Source organism: Mirounga leonina, unplaced genomic scaffold (genome assembly GCF_011800145.1).
Source record: "Mirounga leonina isolate KUSES-001 unplaced genomic scaffold, KU_Mleo_1.0 Mir_114, whole genome shotgun sequence".
Lineage (NCBI taxonomy): Eukaryota > Metazoa > Chordata > Mammalia > Carnivora > Phocidae > Mirounga > Mirounga leonina.
Genome location: NW_023270265.1, coordinates 53,954,269 through 53,977,030, shown reverse-complemented (window position 1 = coordinate 53,977,030; position 22,762 = coordinate 53,954,269). Strand labels below are relative to the sequence as shown.

At 53.3% G+C, this 22,762-nt stretch overlaps 2 protein-coding genes across 6 annotated transcripts in view; both read right to left on the bottom strand.

The window, feature by feature from the left end:
- Nucleotides 1–406: 406 nt before the first annotated feature.
- MTG1 (mitochondrial ribosome associated GTPase 1) lies at nucleotides 407–16,726 on the bottom strand. 5 transcript variants are annotated; one of them, XM_034986688.1, is made up of 11 exons: nucleotides 16,567–16,726; nucleotides 15,441–15,505; nucleotides 12,290–12,400; nucleotides 9,356–9,436; nucleotides 8,791–8,847; nucleotides 8,321–8,411; nucleotides 6,817–6,878; nucleotides 6,234–6,330; nucleotides 5,855–5,936; nucleotides 1,411–1,523; nucleotides 407–1,058 (listed from the first exon to the last, which is right to left on the bottom strand). In XM_034986688.1, exons 1-11 carry the CDS (start codon nucleotides 16,676–16,678, stop codon nucleotides 925–927), a joined length of 1,005 nt encoding a protein of 334 aa, XP_034842579.1. In that variant the 5' UTR covers nucleotides 16,679–16,726; the 3' UTR covers nucleotides 407–924. The 5 variants fall into 5 exon arrangements, with proteins under 5 accessions (XP_034842579.1, XP_034842589.1, XP_034842562.1 ...); XM_034986698.1 differs by having other exon boundaries at nucleotides 12,296–12,400; XM_034986671.1 differs by having other exon boundaries at nucleotides 407–1,523.
- A 2,167-nt stretch (nucleotides 16,727–18,893) lies between these two features.
- The window catches only part of PAOX (polyamine oxidase), a 17,619-nt gene continuing 13,750 nt past the window's right edge, over nucleotides 18,894–22,762 (bottom strand). The window contains exons 5-7 of the mRNA XM_034986660.1: nucleotides 22,034–22,146; nucleotides 21,515–21,672; nucleotides 18,894–19,380 (exon numbers count right to left, since the gene is read on the bottom strand). Of these exons, the coding sequence (XP_034842551.1) occupies nucleotides 19,237–19,380; nucleotides 21,515–21,672; nucleotides 22,034–22,146 (415 nt within the window). The 3' untranslated portion in view covers nucleotides 18,894–19,236. The remainder of the gene's footprint in view (nucleotides 19,381–21,514; nucleotides 21,673–22,033; nucleotides 22,147–22,762) is intronic.

Here is a 22,762-nt window from a genome sequence, read left to right as displayed (position 1 = left end):
GTGCCCAGGGCAGGTAATCTCAGGAGAGGTCAGTGTGTGGGCACCTTCAGGAGGGGAGGTGCCCTGCGGAAACTCAGGTGTTTCCAGGAAGGCCAGGCCCCCACTGGACACAGAAGAGGCGAAGCAGCTGACCAGGTCCACCCCCACCCCCTTTCCTTCCTCTGCCCTTTGCTGGAACGCAGCCTGCTAGGTCAAGTTCCCCGGGGAAGAGTCCCACTGTCCTGTTAGCTAGAAGGTGCTCGGAGGCAGTGGGAGGCTCTGGAGTCCCCACTGACCACACCAGTGACCCTCGCAGCCTGTACGCAGCTGGGGACAGACAATCCTTGGGTCCTGCCACAGCTCTCTGGACCCTCCTGTCCATCACGTGTGCACATTTTAGTCGTGTCGTGAAATAAACACTCTGCTGGCAAGTAGAATTGTCTTTATTGCAGGACCCAGGACACTATCAAGGACCTAACACAAGAACCCTTGCTAAGTGGCTCATATCCCAATTTTTCTTGCCGAGAGGGGCCTTACACGCGGGCCCAAGCTGCTACTGGTGCACAACAGATGAGCCACCAGCAGAGACAGGCTTTTGAAATGTTTAAATTACAGACTGTCCTCTCACCTCCGAAGAAAACATCAGCTTCTCCTTAAGAGATACTCAGCGTGTGTGAGGCACACAGGGACAGCTCAGAGGTGTCAGCAGCCCCGATGTCCAGACTCCGGGCACCATGCCCTGTAACCGGCAGCTGGCCAGGCCCGGAGGGGCAGCAGGTACCGGCTCCTTCCTAGAGACGAGACCTGAGTACTGTACAGTGACCAGCATGGAGATTCTGGGAAAGGGAGTCCCAGGGTCAAATTCTTGGCTGTGAGGGCCTGGGATGTCCCCATCTCTGGTGCCAAGGGCCAGGCGGGAGTGAGGGCCCTGCCAGCTGGACTGGTTCAGGGGTCTGCCAAGGGGGGTCTCTGCAGGACATCCCTGTCCAGCATCACTGGGCCGAGCAGCCCGCTGCGGAAGGTGCGGAGGAAGTCTCGGGCTGCCGCGGGGTAGTTGGGCTGGATGACGTTCACATCCCCTGGGGGAGACAAGACAGTCTGGGGAGGAAGGCACCTCTGTGCAGGGCAGACCCAGGATTCAGAGGCACCCCTCCCTGCCCGTCCTCAGGGACTGACGGTGGGTACCTGTGGAGCTTGGGCACCAAGAAAATCCACAGAGTCTGGGCAGTGGCGCCTGACCTCAGGAGGCTTCAGAGGGGTGGGACACAGGGTGTACCCAGAGCGAGGCAGGGCCGCCCTGAGCCGCCTCCTCTGCAGCGCCTCCGTTTCCAGAAAAGCCACATGTGCCCGCAATGTCCTCCCCGCCAGTTGCAGCCCGCCCACAGGCTGGTTCTCCAAGCCCAGCCCGGGGCCGAGGCCTCCACGTCTCACCTGTGCCTGTGAGCACCTTCACCTTCTGCGTCTTCCCCAGCCTCACAGCCACCTGCTTCAGCACCCCGGCTATGTCATCACAGGCTGCGGCCAGGCCGTAGTGCTGCATATACCTACACGCAGACCAACGGTCAGGGAGGGGGAGCCACGGCCAGGACCATGGACCCCACCGGAGCCCATCGCTGCAGCACCCACCCTGCTCCTGAGCAGGCCTGGGGCCTGGAGCCCTCGGTCAGCCCGGCAAGCCACTGGAGACACTCAGGGCCTCTGGGCAGCCGCACGAGGTCAGGGGCGCCAGGAGCACCAGCACTCTCTCCAGTGGAGAAGGAACGAGGTGTGCTTGGCGTTTTGGCAGCCCTAGGACCAGCACACTGAGCACCCACCACTGCTGAGAACTGCCCGGTGGCTCCCGTGAACTCCCTGTCCCACACGACTCCGGCTCTGGGCCTGATGAGAAAGGCCAGCACAGGGCCGGGCATGTCTGACCCTGAAGGGCTGAAGGAGACAAACCTCGTCCACAGACAAGCACCTCCCCGAACCCCGGGAGCCGGGAAACTCCACCCTGGACCGCCTAATGGCAGAGGAAACGGTGGATTTGCCTCACGGTCCACAGTGGAGGGCAGGGCTCAGCCATGGGGAAAGTTAAGACATGGACTCAGCCCCCATGTGGGCATCGGAGTGCCCGTCTCAGAGGGCGTCTGAACGCTGTGAATGCAGGTCCTAAGTCAAACTTCTGAGGGCGGCAGCCCCACGAGGCCCTCTGTCCTGGCGACCTTGAGAACTGTCCCCAGAAGAGCACTCCCACCAACACAGCCAAGAGCTGCCGCCCGCAGGGACTCTAGAAACTCTCTAAAAACATTCTCTAGAAATGCTGCAGGACCGCAGATGCCCAGACTCCCACACAAATGATGCAAAAAAGTAAATTTGAAATTCTACTTCCATGCAAAACAGAATAACAGCAACTGAATTTACCTCCCCTGAAACAACCAAAAACACACAAAAGAACGGTGTCCAAGGCACCAGACATCAAGCCATGAAGAATGTAAACGGGGACCCGCCACTGCCCCGCACGGCACCTCCTGACCCCACAGAGCCCAGGAGGTTGCTGGAGCGGAGACACCACCAGCCGAACCAGAGGCCAGAGCTGCCCAGAGAGAGAATTCTAGAAATCAGCCAACCTCTATATTTAGCAGAGGAGGGCTCAGCACATGTGAGAAAGGAAATTCTCCAAAGCCACAGGCCAGGAGAGAGCCCGAGCAGGGCAGAGGGACCGTGCCCAGCGCTCACACAGAGCCAGGAGCAGGTGGATGGTATACAGGGCAGGGGAGGGCACCGCCCCACTTGGGGCAACAGCTCCAGACCCACAGATCTGGAAGGAACTGTTTCTAGACAATCATCCCAAGCAAAGCTCAAGGATTTGTGCAGGAACCTAAAGATGCCCATCATCCAAAGAGACAAAACTCAAAATGCCCAGCAGCCAAGCAAACATTATCAAGCATGGACAGTGGGGAAACAGACTCACCATGAGGAGAAAATCAGTTAGTAAAACCGCCCCAGATGTTAGGGTTAGCAGAGATGTTAGACCAGTTATTGTAACCATAGTCCACGTGGTTACGAACTGAAGTAGAAACACAGAAGATGTGACACACGCTAGAGACACACACTGATGGGCGTGAGCAGCAGGTCAGACAAACAGGGCTGCAGGCGCGTGGCCAACACGTGGGCAACAAGTCCTAAGGACGGGAGAAGGCAGAAACTGAAAACACAGGAAGAAATCATGTTGACAAAGATACAAATGTAGGAATCCGAAGGGGTGCATGCACCCCGATGTTTATAGCAGCAATGTCCACGATAGCCAAACTGTGGAAAGAGCCAAGATGTCCATCAACAGATGAATGGATAAGGAAGATGTGGTATATATATACAATGGAATATTATGCAGCCATCAAAAGGAATGAGATCTTGCCATTTGCAATGACGTGGATGGAACTGGAGGGTGTTATGCTGAGCAAAATAAGTCAATCAGAGAAAGACATGTATCATATGACCTCACTGATATGAGGAATTCTTTTTTTTTTTTTAAAGATTTTATTTATTTATTTGAGAAAGAAAGAATGAGAGAAAGCAAGCACATGAGAGGGGGGAGGGTCAGAGGGAGAAGCAGACTCCCTGCCGAGCAGGGAGCCCGATGCGGAACTCGATCCAGGGACTCCAGGATCATGACCTGAGCCGAAGGCAGTCGCTTAACCAACTAAGCCACCCAGGTGCCCTGAGGAATTCTTAATCTCAGGAAACAAACTGAGGGTTGCTGGAGTGGTGGGGGTGGGAGGGATGGGGTGGCTGGGTGATAGACACTGGGGATGGTATGTGCTATGGTGAGCGCTGTGAATTGTCCAAGACTGTTGAATCACAGATCTGTACCTCTGAAACAAATAATGCAATATATGTTAAGAAAAAAAAAAGAAGAAGATAGTAGGAAGGGAAAAATGAAGGGGGGAAAATCGGAGGGGGGGACGAACCATGAGAGATGATGGACTCTGAAAAACAAACTGAGGGTTCTAGAGGGGAGGGGGGTAGGAGGATGGGTTAGCCTGGTGATGGGTATTAAGGAGGGCACGTTCTGCATGGAGCACTGGGTGTTATGCACAAACAGTGAATCGTGGATCACTGCATCAAAAACTAATGATGTAATGTATGGTGACTGACATAATAAAATAAAATTAATTTAAAAAAAAAAGAAATCATGGTTGAAAATCTGATAAAAGCTACAAAGCCACAGATCTAAGAACTCAACAAACTATAAGCTCAAGAAACATGAAGAAAACCATACAGGGCCCATTGTCATAAATTGCTCAAAAGAACAATGAGAAAATCTTAAAAGCAGCTGGAGGAACAAAGGCAAACATGACTGATTACTCATCAGAAACAAGAGGGGTGAGAACAGGATGGGACAACCTCTTTCCAGTCCTGAAAACAGCTGTCCAGCTACCCTTTCACGCAAAGCGCAAATATCATTCCAAAACGAATGTGAAATAAAGACATCTTTGGGGGCGCCCGGGTGGCTCAGATGGTTAAGCGTCTGCCTTCGGCTCGGGTCATGATCCCAGGGTCCTGGGATCGAGTCCCGCATCGGGCTCCCTGCTAGGCAGGGAGCCTGCTTCTCTCCCTCTGCCTCTGTCTCTCTCTCTCTCTCTCTCCGACTTTCATGAATAAATTAAAAAAAAAAAAAAAAGACATCTTTGAACAACCAAAATCTGAAAGAATTCCTCAGCAGCAGACCTGCGCTGCAAGAGACATGACGAGAAATCCTCAGATGGGGGACGCCATGTGGAACCTGGACCTACGAGCAGCAGCCACGAGCAGTGCCCATGAACCACCAAGCAATGGGTACGCAGCTACGCTTTACTTCTTACACTTGAAGTCTCTGTATAAACAAAACACTATAGCTCAGGTTTACAAAACACGTCAACGTAAGACACAGAACAACAGAAGCCCAAAGATCCAGAGCAGAACAGATGCGCCATCGTAAGGAGGTTGCACTGCAGACACGTTATGATGTCACTCAAAGCTGCTCCTCAAACCCCAAGGCACCCTCCTCCAGAAGTTACAGATGACGAGCTGACAGAGGGGACAGAGGGATAGCATAAGAATATCCAATTCATCCAAAAAAGGCCAAAGAGAGAGACAGAGGGACAGAGGGAGGGAGACAGGCAGGCAGATGCAGAGAAAGAGGAAAGAGAACGAGGGACAGACAGAACAAACAGCAAGACAACAAATTTGGGGTTTTTTTAGATTGAACAGTAATCAATGAACTAAAAGACAGAAAAACAACAGAGAAAGTCAATGAAACCGAAAGCTGGTTCTTGGTGGAAATCAGTAAACCTGAACATCTGGTGGGACTGAGGTCCTCAACGCGACACGGGACATCCAGGAAACACCCCGGCGAGAACAAACAGGTGCGTCAATCTATACCACAGAACACCGCGCAGCGGCCATCAGGAAGGAGCAACACGGGCCACGACACGTCACGACATGGGTCACAACACGGGTCACGACACCCGTCATGACACGCGTCACGACACGGAGGAATCTGAGAGCAATCACGTCGAGCGCAGGGAACCCAACAAAAGAGAGCGCACGCCGTGGGACTCCATTCCTAGGACGTTCGAGGACAGGACACAAGGTAGATGGCCACCAGGGTGTGGCATGCGGGTTGGGGGACCATTTGTAAAATAAGAGAAGGAAGGGATAGAGAGGAGTGATCCCCGAAGAGCACAAGAAATTGGGGGGTTTTCTTGACTGTATAAGAGCCAAACATTTCAAACTGCACTGCACATAATGTGCAGAATTTGTCCCATAACACCTTCATGCTGCTATTTTCCTACATGACGTTTGTCTAGGATGAGAGAGAGAACAGCCCGCCCGCCCCCCACCCTGCACTCACCCAAAGAGCTGGTGCCTGTTGAGGGTGTAGAGAAGGTAGTCGGCCAGGGTCTCCTCCCCCACCAGGTGGTCCAGCACGGTTCCTGGAACCAGGAGGCCAGCGTGAGCAGTGGAGACCAGCTCCCGGCTCACCAGAGGCACTGCTGCTCCTGACCACTCTGCCTCGGCTGTAAGCTGGGAGAAGGCAGGCGCACTCCAGGCCGTGGGGGTCCACGGGGTCAGAGCAGTGGCCCACGTCACCGGGAGCGAGGGCTGACAGGCTGCCTGCCATGCTCGCTCAGCACGCTCTGAGGTGTCTGCCACGGCCGGGCCGAGAAAAGTAGGCACAACCCGCCAGGCCCGGCAGCAGGAGGGGGCACTAAGCGGGGGCTCCAACCCACCACACAGGGCCAGCTTCAGGCCCATCTCCACACTTTCGATCCGAGGGGCCAGCACCCCGGGAGTGTCCAGCAGGAACATCAGTGGCCGCTCACACACCTGTGGACAGAGAGGACGGTCGGGCCATCCGCTCCCTCCAGGCGTTCTGCTGGGCAGCCCCTGGAGCCAGGCTGCTAGGTTCCTAAGGCTCTGAGAAGGCCCCAGGGCCCTGTTCCGATGGGTTCGTCCTTTTCAGGAAGCTCGTGGCTTCCCCGCAGGATCAGTTCCCACGGAGTTTGGAGAATAAATCAGAGCAACAGTTTCTCCTCCCAGAGCAAAAAGGGCATGTGTGGATGGGCCGAGCTGAGCCTGGGAGAACAGGCTACTGTGTGACCTTGGGCAGGTGCCTCGGTTCCCTCATCCATAAAACAGGGGTGAGAGCACGCCCTCCCAGAGGTCTGATGTAAGGGCGCTGTGGTGCCTGGCACGTGGCAAGCACTCAGTGGGAACAGAGTGGAGGAGAAGGCAGGCAGCCCACCCCACAGCCCTCAGGAAGCACCAGGCGTGTGTGCGTGGAACTCTGGACCCAGCAGCCAAGGACCCTACCTGAATTCTGGACATCACAGCTCTGGTGATCCCAGGCTCACCGCCCACTCTGGTAGCTTTTCCTGCAGGATGAAAAGGGGCTGTCGAATGCAGTCAACACACAAAGCCTGGCATACGAGCTATAGGATAAGAAATGAGACACATGGAAACCTACGAAGGCCCACACGAGCTTGTGTTCAGTTCAGCTCCAAACCAGCTCACAGCAGTGACTCTTTTACTAAAACTTGCCTCCCAGTGCCTGGAAAGGGCTCCAAGACCTGCCAAGGGACCAGCAGGCAAGCGCCTGACCGTGAAGGTCCCCACAGAGCTCTTCCTTCAGCACCCCAGCTTCTGCCTCCAGGACTTGACGCCATGCCCCCGACACTGACCCTGCACCCTGCGAGTCTGCCCCCACAGCACTGCCCGTGACAGGCCTGTGAGCTGAGTTCCTGTCCAAGGGGCCGAGTCAACGCAAGAGTAAAGAGATACAGCTGTCTGCCAGTGATGCATGGAAAAGCAAAACGTGGTACAGAGACCCAACAGGGTATTATTCAGCCTTGCAAAGAAGGAAATCTGGACGCAGCCACAGCATGAATGGACCCTGAGACATTACGCTCAGTGAAACAAGTCCAACACGAAAGGACGGACACTCTGTGACTGCACTCATGTGAGGTCCAGACAGAAAGCAGATTAGTGGTGCCCAGCGCTGGTTAGTGTTTGTTTAAAGACTTCCAATTGGAGACAATGGAAAAGTCTAGAAATAGTCTGATGAATACACAGCACTGATTATACTTAATGCCACAATTTTTTTAAAGCCACCATTTTTTTTAAAGCCATAATTAAAAAAAAATAAATTTTAAAAAATAGATGATTTGGCAAGTCTGCAATGAGCACCAAAAACACCATCTGCAAAATAATGGCTGGGCTAGTTCAGTCTGGGGGTCTGTGCACTGGAAGCGGGTTTGTTAACAGACCATACATCGCTGGTGTGGAAAACAAAGCCAACGTGGACCTGGTGCGAAACTTGAAAATACTTAATGGAACAAAGGGTAAAGCACAGCGAGTGAGTAGAGTGGGCATGTCTTCGAGACTCCAAGACGGGGTGAGCACAATCAAGGAGGTGCTCAGGCAGCTCCCGGAAGCCATTCCCGAGCCGGGGGGGATGCAGTTTTCCAGCCGGGCGGCGGGGGGGCCGCCTCACCAAATGCCTCCCACCTGACATCAGGTCTCATCTATGCAGCAGGGCCCTGAGACTTCAATGAGGGAGAAGACAAAACCACCAAAGAGCAGAAAAGTCACCCACATATTAAACATCAACATTTCATATTCAGGAGAGAAAACAAATTCAGTATAAAATGTGTAACAGGATGACTCTGTATCACCGTTTAACCTTACATCAGACAGTTAACTGGGTCCTTTCGGTACAGAGACCACCCCAAGGGCTGTGAGGCTCTGGCTATGGGAGTTTTGTCTCGGGACCAGAGGAAGAGTGGTCCCTCTCTTTTCACAGCATGAAAGGCGGTACCTTTCCTGAGGTGCTGTCTCCTGAGCGCGTTGATGAGTGAGGACTTGCCCACATTGGGGATCCCGATCACCATGGCACAGTACTCCAGGTTCTGCCCAGGCACAAGAGCAGGGAGTCAGGGGTCCACCCAGACCACCCAGACCACCCAGAGCCCTGCCCAGAGCCCCACCCATGGCCTCATCTGGCCCATGCTAGGGCCCCCCAAGCCCAGGTCTGTGTTCAGGGGAAGGAAGGTCACTGTGGAGGCCACCCCACCCTTCCTGTGGCGAGAACAAGAGCACACAGGGCAGCTCCATGGGTGGGGGCAGCAGCCCCCTCCCAGGCACCTGTAGCAGCACAGAGAGAACCCCAAGGAGTTCTGCAGCTCAGTCACGGCCCAGCATGGGGACTGCTTGACCGCTGCTTAGCTGCTGAGCCCGGACTCCTCAGGAGGGACCAGCCCACGGGCCGCACTGGGCCCCACAACCAACCTCTCCTCGATGATAGCGGTAACTGCTCTCAACCAGTCCTCTGACCATTGGGATGATCTGCAAAGGACAAAGCACACAGAAATGGCTTCTTCCTGGGCTTCTGGAGGCGGTGTACTCCCGGGTCCAGCATCGGGGAACCAGGACTGTCCACATCAGGATTTAGAATGTGCTGGGGCCCCAAGGGGGGGGCAGTGATCTGTGCCATGTCCTGTCCCTCCACCAGCAGTGAGCAGGTCAGCCCCCCAGAGGGTGACAGCTCTGACTGCAGCCACCTCCTGCCAAGCTGCGGATCAGCCAGTGAAATAATCCTAACGTACAACTGCAGAAAATGCGGCCCCAGCCCTCCAGAAGCTCGTCCCAGCCACGGCCCCAAGTGCACACGACAGCCTGGCATGGCACTGTGCAGTCACAAGCTGTCCGAGCCCACCCGCTCCCGACCAGGACCCCCGCAAGCCCACGGACTGTCTCCGAAACTCTGCTTCTTGTGAGAGCAAGAGATGATCTGTGGGATTTCTTGAGGGTATTTAAGCAAAAGCACTAGAGTGCGAAACAGAGGGACACCTACCTGCTCGATATTCTCATCCCTTACACAGTTGGTGAAAACAACATTTTTTAGGCCTTCTCCTTCTAAGTGTTGTATAATTTTCTGAAAGAGAATATTTCCATTTTATATACTAAATGCAAATATGGGTGGCATGATATGCTAAAATCCAAGAATCTGAGCTTAGAACCCCCACCTCACCCCCGCCACAGGGCCAGGCGTGTTCCCTGGCTCAGAGCCACCGCCGCAGAGCCTGGGAAGAGCCAGGCCGCGGGGGGGCAGGCGGAGCAGGTGCTGAAGAACCGCGGGCCTCGGGCAGAGCGCAGGAGCGCCTGGCCCCCCTGTAAGGGCAGGAGGGAAGTGGCCCGGCCAGGGGCCCATGTACTCCGGGCTCCAGCAGGGAAGAAGGCTCAGCACAGCACCACTTGCCTCTCAGGACTCAGGCCCCTTCGTGTACAAGGAGCCGCTTCCAGCATCAGGCAGTTCTGCTCTCCACTAGTGATCTTGTTACCCAGAGTATTCTGCCTAGCTCCCCTGTAAACTGAGGCTTGAACCCAATCCAATTACAAAGTATGTGTCATGTTTTAAAAGCCCAAAAGTAAACTAAGCCTAATATTAATTTACTGGTCTTAACACTAAACGAATACAGTGTAGGAATCCTGTTTTTTAAAACCAGTAGGAGGGCGCCTGGGTGGCTCAGTTGGTTGGGTGACTGCCTTCGGCTCGGGTCATGATCCTGGAGTCCCTGGATCGAGTCCCGCATCGGGCTCCCTGCTCAGCAGGGGGTCTGCTTCTCCCTCTGACCCTCCTCCCTCTCATGCTGTCTCTCATTCTCTCTCTCTCAAATAAATAAATAAAATCTTAAAAAAATAAAAATTAAAAAAAATAAATAAAACCAGTAGGATATTGTTTGATCAATCATTTGATGCCTAAATGAACAAAAAGTCATTCACTAATTTAGTTTTACTTATGTATTTTAGTTATTCGTTAGATGATGCAGATTAAGACACAGGCCACAACAAAGACATATGTGTATAAATTCACAGTGGATGTTCCAACCCAGCACTCAGAGGTAGACATGAGGAGCCACTGCTGGGGGCTTCTCCAGGACCTCTGCCACAGAAGCACCTGAGAACAGCTCCCAGCCAGGGGAGACACTGCTGTGTCCCTATGGTAGGTCATCTTAGTGCCCAGCACTCTACAAAAATTAGCATTTAAGGGCAGAAGCAATCACTGATTAAGACTCAGATCTCAACCAATAAAAGCAAAGCTTGTGATAAATTACTACATCTGCACATGCACTGAGACCCATGAGCACCTAGTTCCTGGAGGACCTGAGCTGCCCGATCTGCACAGCAGGACTCAAAATGACAACAGGTGCCTGCACCTGGCTCAGGGGTCGCTTCTGCTTGGATTCTCAAAAGAACTCCGGTGGCTTCAGTGTTTGATGTTTCCCTGGAAACCTTGACACAGAGGCTTGTGGATGGGGCTTAAGTAATTCAAACATACCACAATCAACTAAGATTGAACAGGCTCCATGTTCAGCATAAAGTCTGCTTCTCCCTCTCCCTCTGCCCCTCCCCACTCCCCCGAGCACTCTCTCTCTCTCTCTCTAAAATAAATAAAATAGGGGCCCCTGGGTGGCTCAGTCAGTGAAGCGTTTGCCTTCAAACAAGCGGATCCCTGGCTCCTGGGATCCAGCCAAGGCATCAGGAGCCTGCTTCTCCCTCTGCCCCTCCTCCCCCAACCCCGCTTGTGATCTCTCTCTCAGATAAATAAATAAAATCTTAAAGGAAAGGGAAGGGAAGAAAAGAGAAAAGAAGGAAAGAATATAAAGCTTTTTTTTTTTTTTAAGATTTTATTTATTTGAGAGAGAGAATGAGAGAGAGCATGAGAGGGAGGAGGGTCAGAGAGAGAAGCAGACCCCCCGCCGAGCAGGGAGCCCGACGCGGGACTCGATCCCGGGACTCCAGGATCATGACCCGAGCCGAAGGCAGTCGCCTAACCGACTGAGCCCCCCAAGTGCCCAATGAAACTTTATTTATTATTTTTTATAAAGATTTTATTTATTATTTGACAGAGAGAGAATGAGAGAGAGAGAGCACATGAGAGGGGGGAGGGTCGGAGGGAGAAGCAGACCCCCTGCCGAGCAGGGAGCCTGATGCGGGACTCGATCCCGGGACTCCAGGATCATGACCTGAGCCGAAGGCAGTCACCTAACCGACTGAGCCACCCAGGCGCCCCCGAATATAAAGCTTTTTAAAAACAAGAAAGGAAGCCTAAACTACATTCTGGAAACGAAGAGAAAACTGCGCTAACAGCCTCACAATGGGCTGCACAGGCTCCAGCGCCCGCCCTTTCCGCGGGAAGAACAGAGGGGAGCGCCTGAAAACAGCATGGCCAGACCTCCGTGGTTCTCGAACTTCGGCGACACATGGGGAAACCTGCACTGGGGCACTTGGTCACTCGCGTCCCCCAACCCTGCCTGCTTTGAAGAAGTTCCTTGGGCCCCCCACCCTTCTAGTTTCCACATCACTGGGTGTGCAGGCCTGGCCGGCCAGTGTGGGTGCCTGGGGTAAATGCAGCCAGGTCAGTACCTGTGGCCTGCGCCTGTGGCCACCGGCCTCACACAGCTACCAAAACACAAGTCATCACAATGAAATAAACTGTGAACATCGGCGCTGCAGCCAGAGCCCCACTTCAGTGTTCCCAGCCAGACGGGCCACAGGCCACACAGCCCGGCCATGTCCCATGAGAGAGGCACATCTTGGTCCTTTGGACCATAAATTAATCATTATAAATTAGAGGGAGGCATGTCATTTTGAGAAATCATAGAGGAATACCTCTGCAAACAAAGGGTTGTTTGCCAAAGCAAGACTGCCTGGGTGAATCAACACCGTGTTTGTTTGCAATCCCAGACACAGGAACCCTAAGGGTGACGGCATCTGGGACGGGCACCTTCACCTGCTGCTCTTTCAGATCCGCCAAGTCCATTTTGTTGAGGACCAGCATGTGAGGCTTAAGCCCAAGAGTTTCCTGAAACAGAGGATTGCGGCCTGAAAGTGGAATGTGGCAAAATTAAGGCAAAAACTCCCTCAGTGCTTTACCAGCCCATTAATTTATCTTGTCCATCTTGTTACACAGACTGACACCATCTTCAGAAGGAAATCTTTAGAAGGAACTGAGCAGAGGAGGAAACCCAGTCTCAGCGCAAGTACCTGCCAGCCAGCCCAGCCTCACGCTCCAAGAAGGATGAGACCAACCCCCCGTCCTGCCCTCCCGGCTGGGGAAAAGGACGCCTAGTCGCTGCCGCGTTCCCACTGCAGACACGCAGGGCAGTGGGTCTCACATGCCTTCCCCACCAGGAATGATGGTGGCGAAAACAAAACACAAAGCTCAGTGGAAGGTTTTGTAACTGGTTGTTTGTTTAGCTGCCAAGGTACATAACAAAATGAATGATCTGATCACTCCAAAACAGCACATCCCGTAAAGTCCTAATCAGTCTATCTCAAACCACTGCCCCCCTCTGGTTACCGCCAAAGGGATGAGGGTCCCCATGGAAACCATCCTTGAAAGTTCTGCCTCCTCGCCCTCAGCCAGGGACCCTCGGGGAATCAGGATAGGTCCCACCTCATGGGACCCTAACACAGGCAGGAAGAGAGGCCTATATATTTATCTTCTGAACACTCAGCTCCTACTGAGTCCAGGTGTGAAATTCCCGAGGCCTCCAGCACACCCTGGGTCTAGACACCAGTTAAGGGCTATGCCCTCACCCCACACAAAAGGACTTTCCATAAATCTCACTCTTCCCTCAAGGGTTAACCAATCCTGTGTAATTCAGAATACCAAAAGCCTCAGACTCCCTCCCAGGGCCCCTAACCCAGCCTAGCGTTCCTTGCCAGGTCCTGGAGAAAAAGGCAGAGGTCTAGAAACCAAAAGGACAGATGTCCACTCACTGTGCAGTGAGTAACAATTACAGATTTATGATTTTTGATAACCAAACATATGACTGCCAGCAAACACTTCTGACCAGCATGGGATATCCTATAAATTGACATATTTAGCCTACAGTAAATAAACTTGACACTTTATTACAAAAGTTCCAGAGTCTTTGAAATAGTGAAAATGGTCCCTCATCTGATGTCCTTGAGCTGGTAACAACTCTCAAACCAACACCTTCATCACATAAAGAAAACCCAAACATAGCTCAAAAACAACAGAAACAAGGTCTGAAAGTATATTCATCAGTGAACAAGATCACCAGATCTTGCCAATTCACGCCTCAGGCACAGAGGAAAACGCTGTTGGCCAGCACATTTCAATCAAGCTTGCATAACCCCACCGAGAGAACCCACTGCTGGACTGGACTGGAAGGTCTGGGTGTGCCAGGCAGAGGTCAGAGACAAAGACGCTACCCTATGTACCAAGGGGGAGCGTCAAACAGCACAAGGCCTGGACCCCACACCAGAGATGCTGATTAACTGGTCCGGAGAGGGGCCCAGACCAGGATTTTTTTTCTTTTCTTTTTTTTAAAGATTTTATTTATTTATTTGAGAGAGAGAGAGAGCACAAGAGGGGGGAGCGAGAGAGGGAGAAGCAGACTCCCCGCTGAGCAGGGAGCCCGATGCGGGACTCGATCCAGGGACTCCAGGATCATGACCTGAGCCGAAGGCAGTTGCTCAACCAACTGAGCCACTCAGGCGCCCCAGACCAGGATTTTTTAAACCCTCCTGGAGAAACTCTAATGTGCAATGAGAGCTGAGAACCACTGCTTCAAGTGCCAATAACTGAGAGGTGAGGGTACCACCCTCTGTGGCAGCAAACTAGACCAGAGCAGAGGCCAGACACAGGAGGGGCACGGAGACCAGGTAACAGCCAGGAATGCCTCCCACTGCTTGAGCATTGCCCGATTCAGGAATAACGGCCTCCCCTTACCACTAGGATGCCACACCCAATTCCAACAGAGTTGGGAGCGAGAGAGCCCACAACACTAAGCAATTCTGTGACACCACCTGGATGTCCTATAACTTAACTCAATTCTAAAACTATCTACATGGAGAAAGAGTCAGATCCCACAGGCTAAGGGCTCAGTCCCACAAGATGCCCCCCCCCCCCCGCCATTAAGGTGCCAATCACAAGTCCAGGCCATCACCTTTGCTTCCGACCCACTAGTTATAGATGGGAGGTTCCCATGACCCCCTCCTTGGATTCAATTAGTTTGTCAGAGTGGCTTCACAAAACTCAGAGAAAATTTTACTTACTAGATTACTGGCTTATTAGAAAATGATATGACTCTGGAATAGCCAGATAGAAGAAACATATAAGGCAATGTATGTGGGATGGAGCACAGAGCCTCCATGCCCTAAATGTGCCACTCTCAGGGCGCCCGGGTGGCTCAGTCAGTTAAGCATCCAACTCTTGATTTCAGCTCAGGTCGTGATCTAAGGGTCGTGAGATCAAGCCCCCCACTGGGCCCACCGCTCAGAGCAAAGTCTGCTTGAGATTCTCTTTCCCTCTGCCCCTCCCTGTCCTGCATTTGCATGTGTGCCACGTCCCCCCATTCTAAATAAATAAATAAAATCTTTTTAAAAAAATAATGTGTCACTCTCCCTGCATATCCACATCTGACAACCCAGAAGTTCTCCAAACCCTGTCTTTTTAGGTCTTTATTGAGGCTTCATTATATAGGCTTGATTTATTAAATCACTGGCCATTGGCAATCAATTGCCACTCCCAAAGGTCAGGGGTGGAACTGCAGGTTCCAATCTCCAATGGCAGGACTGTTTCACCTGGCAACCAGCCCTCAAACCTAGGTGACTTAGTGGGTTTCCAAAAGTCACCTCATCAACAGACACCTTTATCACTCTCATCACTTAAGAAATACCCAGGGTTCCCTGCTCGGCAGGGAGTCTGCTTTGCCCTCTGACCCTATCCCCTCTCATGTGTTCTCTCTCATTCTCTCTCTCTCAAATAAATAAATAAAATCTTTAAAAAAAAAGAAAAAGAAATACCCAGGGTTTTAGGAGCTCTATGCCAGAAACAGGGACAAAGACCAAATATACATATATTTCTTATTATAAATCACAGTATCACAACCACTAAAGGATATCCGGGCATCATGGACCTCGATGATACAGTCCACCAACTTTAGGCTGCTCTGCATCTTCTTCAGCCCTGGAAAACAGAAGGATGCCTAATGGGTCTGTGGCTTTTCAAGAGTGATAGGTTTAAACTGTCACAAACGACACACCACAAACAATCTAAAAAAGAATACATCTGAGTGAAGTGTCCTACGTCACCATAACTGATGACCGTTTGCTGAGTGCCTCTTTCAAATTCAACAGTGGTGTCTCCAAGAAAGAGAAGAGGCCCTGCCTGAGGTGCAGCAGCATGTCTGGGTCCGATCCCCTTGGAGGGCTCTCCGTGGAGTATTTAACCTCTGTAGGTGTTGGTCTCAGCTACAGAACAGCCAACTCGGACTACCCGACTCACCGGGCCCTCCACCCTGTGTATCCACTTCAGCCACTCACCCTTACCCAGGAACCACACACAGAACAAAAGTTACAAGACTCCTCAGGAACGGTGCACCGCTCAGCGCCCCTCACACAGCCACACGGGGGCATTGAGAGCATCCTCCAGCTTCTCCACATCTCCCACCTCCCGTGGGCACGCTGCCACTCCCACGTGCGCAGCACTCGGTCACCGTGCACCCGGTGAGCCAGAGCGCGCGGACGGAGCCGGAGCTGGAGCGGCGATCGCCGCACTGAGGGCTGTGCGGCTCCCAGAGGTCTTCCCCAACAAGCTGTTAGGAACAGTAAGGATCTCCCAGGGAGGTTTGGCAGAAGACGGCAATGCCTCCGTGTTTTAAATGTGCTGCAATGACAACACAGCTTGGAAAGTACTTCCCTCCATCTCATTTGGTCCTCAACATAATATTCAGGAAAGCAGCTCTTCGTAGAAACAGATGTGGAAACGGAGGCTTCGTTCGGGAAATAAAGTGGCAGAGGGGGCTTGCCGGGTCTCAGGACCACCCCGGGACACCTCTGCCGCCCGCCCCACGCGCGGTCAACCTGACGAGCGAACGGGTGCTGGGGACGCCGGCGGGTTGGGGGGTGGCGCCGGGAGGGGACACCGGGGACGCCGTGGGGGTGGGGGACTCCGGGGGCGCACACACGGGCATACAGAGACGGCCGCAGCCGGCGGGCGGACCCCGGCCCCTCCCGCCCCCACCTCACCCTTGGCCATGTGTCCCGGGAACCAGCGCGCCACGTCGCGACCGCCCAGGGGGAAGCTCTCTCGCCAGGCGGCCCCGGCGGCGCCGCAGAGCGCGCGCGAGGCCAGCCTCATGGCGCCGTGTCGCCGAGCGCAGCGCGGCGCGGGGGGACCGCCCCGGCAACGGACCTCTCCGCCGGGTCCACCACCCGAGCCCGAGCCCGAGGTTCCGGCGCTCCAGGATACCGCCGGGCGACTCGCGCATGCGCGCTACGCTGCCTTCGGCGACGCAAGGGGCCTGGGGGCGGGGCGAGGGCGGGGGCCCGGGGGCGGAGCCCGGGGCGGGGCTACGAGCCGACCTCGGACCTGTGCACTTCCGGGACTTCGCGGGGGTCCTAAGTTTATGCGGTATTTCTTTTTTTAAGAAATTAATAGAAATTTAAAATTTTCTAGTTCTTTCTTAAGTGTATTCTGAGTATAAGTGTAACATAACTCGGCAGTCCTCTGCCAATGTTTGACCCCTTTTTACAAATTGGTTAAAATTTTCAAATACTTTGTTTTTTAGAGATTTTATTTATTTATCTGACAGAAAGAGAGACAGGAGAGAGGGAACACAAGCGGGGGAGCAAGAGAGGGAGAAGCAGGCTTCCCGCGGATCAGGGAGCCAGATGCGGGGCTCGATCCCAGGACCCTGAGATCATGACCTGAGCCGAAGGCAGACTCTTAATGACTGAGCCACCCAGGCACCCCTACAAATTGGTTACAATTTTCAAATACTTTAAATGTAGCCTATATATGTAATATCCCCCTTTTCTTTTTCAAATACTCCAGGTTTTAAACAAAGCCTTTGGAAACATTGACTGCAGTTCTGCTACACTAATCCTATTAATACACTGAGCCGGAATTCCCACTGTCCCCGTACTCTGTGTAAATGTAGCTTTAACTCTGAGTCCAAGCAACTACTCAGTGCACATTGAGTACAGGAGTATTCCTCTAGCGGAATTTTTGAAACAAGCTGCTAAAATTCCAAACACAAAAATGTCACTACTGTGATGGTCTCAAACCCCCCAGTTGTCAGCACTAAGCATTCCAGGGCCCCTGGGAGGTAAGCGCTCCCAGGTGGGATGAGTCAGACACCAGATGAGGACCCAGCCCCTGGCTCCTCCTCAATGAGGAGCCCTCCCACCAAGATGGCAGCACGTGTCCTGCTCGCCTTTGTCACTTGGGATACAAGAAATGTCTCCCCAAGCACGCAGCTTGAAGAAACCTTGTATGTCAACAACACAGATCACTGAGAGAAGTGGCAATCTCTAAAACAAAACCCTGTTGAATTCTGGATTTCTCACAGCTGACTGGCAGGTGTCCCACACAAAACCACTGGAGGGACACGGAGCAGTGGACACACATACAGAACTCTGGAGCGGAGGCAGGGAAGACCTGTTGGAGGGGCCATCTGACCCAGGAGAGGAAGGAAGAGAAGGGCCCATGCAGGGTGTGCTGGGGCCGAGGGCATGTTGGGCACCACTTGGGGTTGGAGAAGAGCCCAGACAGACCTGGCCCCAAGGCCCTTCCACCAAACACACGCTCACCCCTGCAGCCAGGGTCCTCCCCGCCCCTCCAGAGCAGGTCACAGACTGCAGCCTGAGGTACGGGAGAGGCGGGAGCCACTGGCTTCAAGGTGGGTGCAGGGCCAGGAGCCCCACAGCCTGCAGCACGGAGTCCCAGCCTCTGCAGCTCCTGCACCTTCTTCTGAAGTGCCACCCACCAGCAGCACCAGCCTCCCCTCAGGGCCTGTGCTGGGAAGAAGCCCAAGCTCTGCGGTGGCAGCCTTGAGACTGAGCAGTTACTGACCCTGACCTCTAGGCATTTTGTCCCTTCCTCAACTGTGAAAAATCAGCCCTTTGACCCATTCTCTGGGTCACCCATTTGAGGATGCAGCAAGGTAAGATGGGGTCAGCTGAGCAGAGCACCCAGGGAAACCCAACACACTCACCCCAACACTGCCCACTGCACCGACATGCTCCCCACTCACCCTGACACCCCATCTATCCCACCCCTCTGCACTCTTGAGGCCTCATTTTTTATTCCCTTCCTTTAGAAAACCTCTGGCCCCAGGTCAGGATGGGGTGCCCCTGTGTACTCATGTGTCCGCACTCTCTGGCCCTCCCCCAGCCCAACGTACAGTGGGTATCCACTAAAGCATCTGTCGGTGCGGTCCTGAGACCACCAATGAGAGCTCAGGAATGCCTGAAGGTGCCAGTGACAAGGGACAACCACAGCATCCAAAGTCCAGGGAACTCAGGGGATGGGGCACCTGGCCCCGCAATGGCCCAGGCCTGGGGCCTGGCGAAGACAGAAGTGACAGGTGCCGCAGGCCTGAGGTACAAGAACGAGGAGGCAGGGAGGCTTTAACAACTTTATGTGAATGCCCTCAGCAGCAGTGGTGTTGTCCGGTGTCTCATTTCTCCAAGAAGACCTCGCACTCAGCTCAAGCTGGGCCCTGGCCAGACTCAGTGACATGAAAAATCAGAGCTGCCCCCAGTCACCAAAAAAGGCAGGCTGTCATTAACATCCCCAAATCTCAAGCCAGGCCAGACACTGTCAGAGGAAAGGATGATGTCACCCTCCCCACCACCCCCCACCCCCCCAGCACTGGAGGGGCAGTGCTGGGCTCAGAATGGGAGGAGCAGGGCTCAGAGCCAGGGCCCCAGCAGCTGCGCCTGGGGGTCCTGCAGAGCGATGAGCCGGTCGGCCTCCCTCCAGCCAGACAGCAGAGCCCCGTGCGTGGTGGAGTAAAATGTCCGATGTGTGGCTTCCCCTGCAAACAGTATCTGGAGCTGCAAAGAAAAGCTAGGGTTAGGTGCCAGGGATCAGGCGGCAGCCACACACCTCTCACTGTGGCTGCAGAGCTGATGGCAGATGTGTGGCTTTATTGCTCACTAATCCCACTGAGCCCTGAGACGGCCAGGAAGCCTGAGCAGGTACGCAGACAGCAAGCACTCCTGCAATCAAAAGCGAATGCAAAATGGAAAACTTGACAGACAGTTTGGGATGCAATGTTAAGAACTTCACCCAAAACACAAAGTGAAAACCCAAAGAGATGGAAATTAGGAGGGAAAAAGATTTAAAAATTTGAGGACCAGTCCCCCATCCGAACAACAAAATCCCACAAAAGAAGGAGGAGGAGGAGAAAAAAGAACAGAGAGCTGAGATAATTCCAAGCTTCCTAAGAGGTAAGAAAGGAAGGAAGCTGAATGGCTTTGGACTTCCCAAGAGCAGCACTGAAGACTGTCTTCAGAACGCTGAGGGACGTGCCTCTCAAACTAGGATCCACACCCCACGTGCAGCTCTTCCAGGACCACCAGTTCTTGGAGACACCTGCCATAGAGAGGTAGGATCTGCGTCCTGCCCTTGAATCTGGCAGGCTTGTGCCTGCTGTGGAGTGGAGTATGGCAGATCAGCACTTTCTGACATCCTAGCTGGGCTGCCACGTGGCAGCAGCAGCCATGCTGTGAGGAAGCCTGAGCCACGCAGAGGCCACGGCAGGTGCTCCCGCCAGTGTCCCAGCCCAGGGCAGCCGTGCAGGACGAGCAGCCTCAGATGACCCCACCCCAGCCCTGAGTGACCCTGGCACAGGCCAAGTCTTCCCCACTGAGACCCCAGACATCATGGGCAGAAACAGACAGTCCCTTGCGCCCACCTACAGAACCTGTGGGCATAAAAAAGTGGTTGTTTCCATGAGTGGGCTTTCAGGTGGTTTGTTACATAGTGACAGGACTGGAACACCTGAAGTCTAAGATAGAAAAAGGACAATTCCACACATGCAAACTTAACTTTCTCTAAAAATTTACCTCCCCTGCACCACCTCATCAGGAAGCTACTAGAATAAATGCTCCAAAAGTAAGCGCACGGGGCAGGCGGGGCAAGGGGTGCCGGACAGGCGGGGGCTGGGCATCAGGAGCTGAAGCTGACGCTGGGGTGTGAGAAGGAAGCAAGAGATGATGGAAAGAATTAGCAGAGTCCAGGCAAAGAAGTGCACGGAAAACAGAGCCCTCCCTGCACACTCCCTCACTCACTTGCACACACTCCACTCCACACACCCACCCACAGACTCACAGACACACACTCACATCTACAAACAGGCAGGAAAGGAACCACAGTGTGCTTACAGGCCACATGTGGACAGGGCCTGGAGCAAACCAGATGATGGACGCACTGAATAGTGGTCTTAACAAAAGTGCCACATCACACATGGGGAGGCCGGGGCAGAGCTAAGTGCTGGGTGGACAGAGGAGTGCAAGAGAGCTAAAACCTTATCTGCCATAGGGAGAGTCAATCAGGGATGCCTCAACCTGAAAATTCAAGGAGCAACATTATGGAACAAGCAAACTGTAAAGAGCTTATAGGGCACTGGGGAAACTGAACCCTGAGTTTTGGATAATATGGAGGAATTATCATAATTTTTAACTGGGATAACTTTGCTATAGTTACACATTTTTAGAGGGCATCCTTTATCTTTAGAGACCCATTCCGGGGTGTCTGCAGTGAAACGATGTCATAATCACACAGTGGAGAGGTGGGGGGATGGGCCGCGGCCAGCACGACACAGCGCCGAAGCCGCAGGTGGGGGCCCAAAGGTCCGGCCTGTTTGTGCACACATCCGAAGCTTTCCATGACTGAGTGTTTTGTAAAAAGCGGCAGCATAAGCGTGTTATTTAGAGATGTGGTAAATCTGGAGCTGAGACTGGGCTCTGACCGTCTGGGAAGGGGTTTGGCGCCCTCCAGCAGCCTGCTGTAGTTTGTTATTTTGTTACTTTGTTATTTTGCTACCAGCACTGTAGAATTTTCTGATGCTTTTTAGGCTAAGTACATGTAAAATTCTGATAAAATAATACATGTCTCACGATTCCTAATTTCAAAAAGCACAGGGACCCAGCCTCAGGGGTCCAGCCCCACCTGTGCCCGCCTCACCTGTGCCTTCGCGCCCTCCTCAGGCAGGGGCTGCGCCAGCAGGTCGATGTCGTCCCCGGTGCTGCCCACAGCCACGTAGCTGTAGGAGCCCCTGGTGTACGGGGCGCTGTACCAGCAGGAGCGCAGCATGCTCCTGGGCGTAGGGAGCCTGGCATTTCCTGCACCCAGAGACGTGCATCAGTGTGGTACCTCTGCCCCCCTGGCCCCAGTCCAGCTTCCCTTTAAGACCCTACAGTTTAAAACAAAGGAAACCACCCAGAAAGAAAACCTCACCGCGAGTGCATCCATCAGAGGCTCTCCCTGTCTCACCGCTTTGCTTAACTCAGTTCACCCAGAAACAGAAAAAAGAAGTGGAAAGTGTTTGCAAAGCTATTTCAGTTCCTCAGAGATGAGAACTCTGAGTGACCCCACTAATATTGGGAAGGACTGTCCCTGGAGGGTTATAGCACCAAGCTGGGTTCCTGTCCAGAGATCGCCAGCAAGGAGCCCCCGGGGTGCCCGGCCACACACACTCCGTACCTGTCACCCTGCGAAGCACTTGGGTCAGAGACAGGAGCACTTCCTCATCAGAGAGCGTCTCCATAAACTCAGACTCCAGCCCAGCGATGAACCCGCAGAGGACGTGGACAGACCTGTGTGGGAGACACACCCTGAGACGACTTGCAGCCGGGTCAACTGTGCACAGCACCTACAGCACCCAGACTGCAAGTGTGACCCATAACCCTGCCCCGGGGCGCCAGCCCCCAGGGATCTGCGAGGTCACAACTCTTTTCTTAAAGCTGAGACAGTGCTTGCTGTTTCTACTCTGCCAATATACACACAGGCGTGCAAGGCCCACAGTGTGTGAACGGCTGTCCCTTCACAGAATCAGGACCAGGACACAAACTGCACCAGCAGACGCAGTGTTCTGCCCCGACACACACACCGTAAAAACAATAAATAAATAAAATGCCAAATTCACTTGAGAATGTCCTGGAGCAAGCAGTAGAAGTTATTAACTGTATTAAATCTTGACTCTTGAGTACATGTCTCCAACATTCTGTGTGACAAAATGAGATAAGGGCGGGGGGCGGAGCAAGATGGCGGAGGAGTAGGAGACCTGGATTTCATCTGGTCTCAGGAATTCAGCTGGATAGGGATCAAACCATTCTGAACACCTACAAACCCAACAGGAGATCGAAGAAAGGAATAGCAACAATTCTCTGAACAGAAAAGCGACCACTTTCTGGAAGGTAGGACGAGCGGAGA

Coding starts and splice junctions, on each gene's coding strand:
- MTG1 (XM_034986671.1), bottom strand. CDS start 16,678: ATGAGGCTGGCCTCGCGCGCGCTCTGCGGCGCCGCCGGGGCCGCCTGG. Junction 6,331..6,816: donor CTGTGATGTCCAGAATTCAG/GTAGGGTCCTTG, acceptor CTCTGTCCACAG/GTGTGTGAGCGGCCACTGAT. Junction 5,937..6,233: donor CCTGAAGCTGGCCCTGTGTG/GTGGGTTGGAGC, acceptor TCCTGGTTCCAG/GAACCGTGCTGGACCACCTG.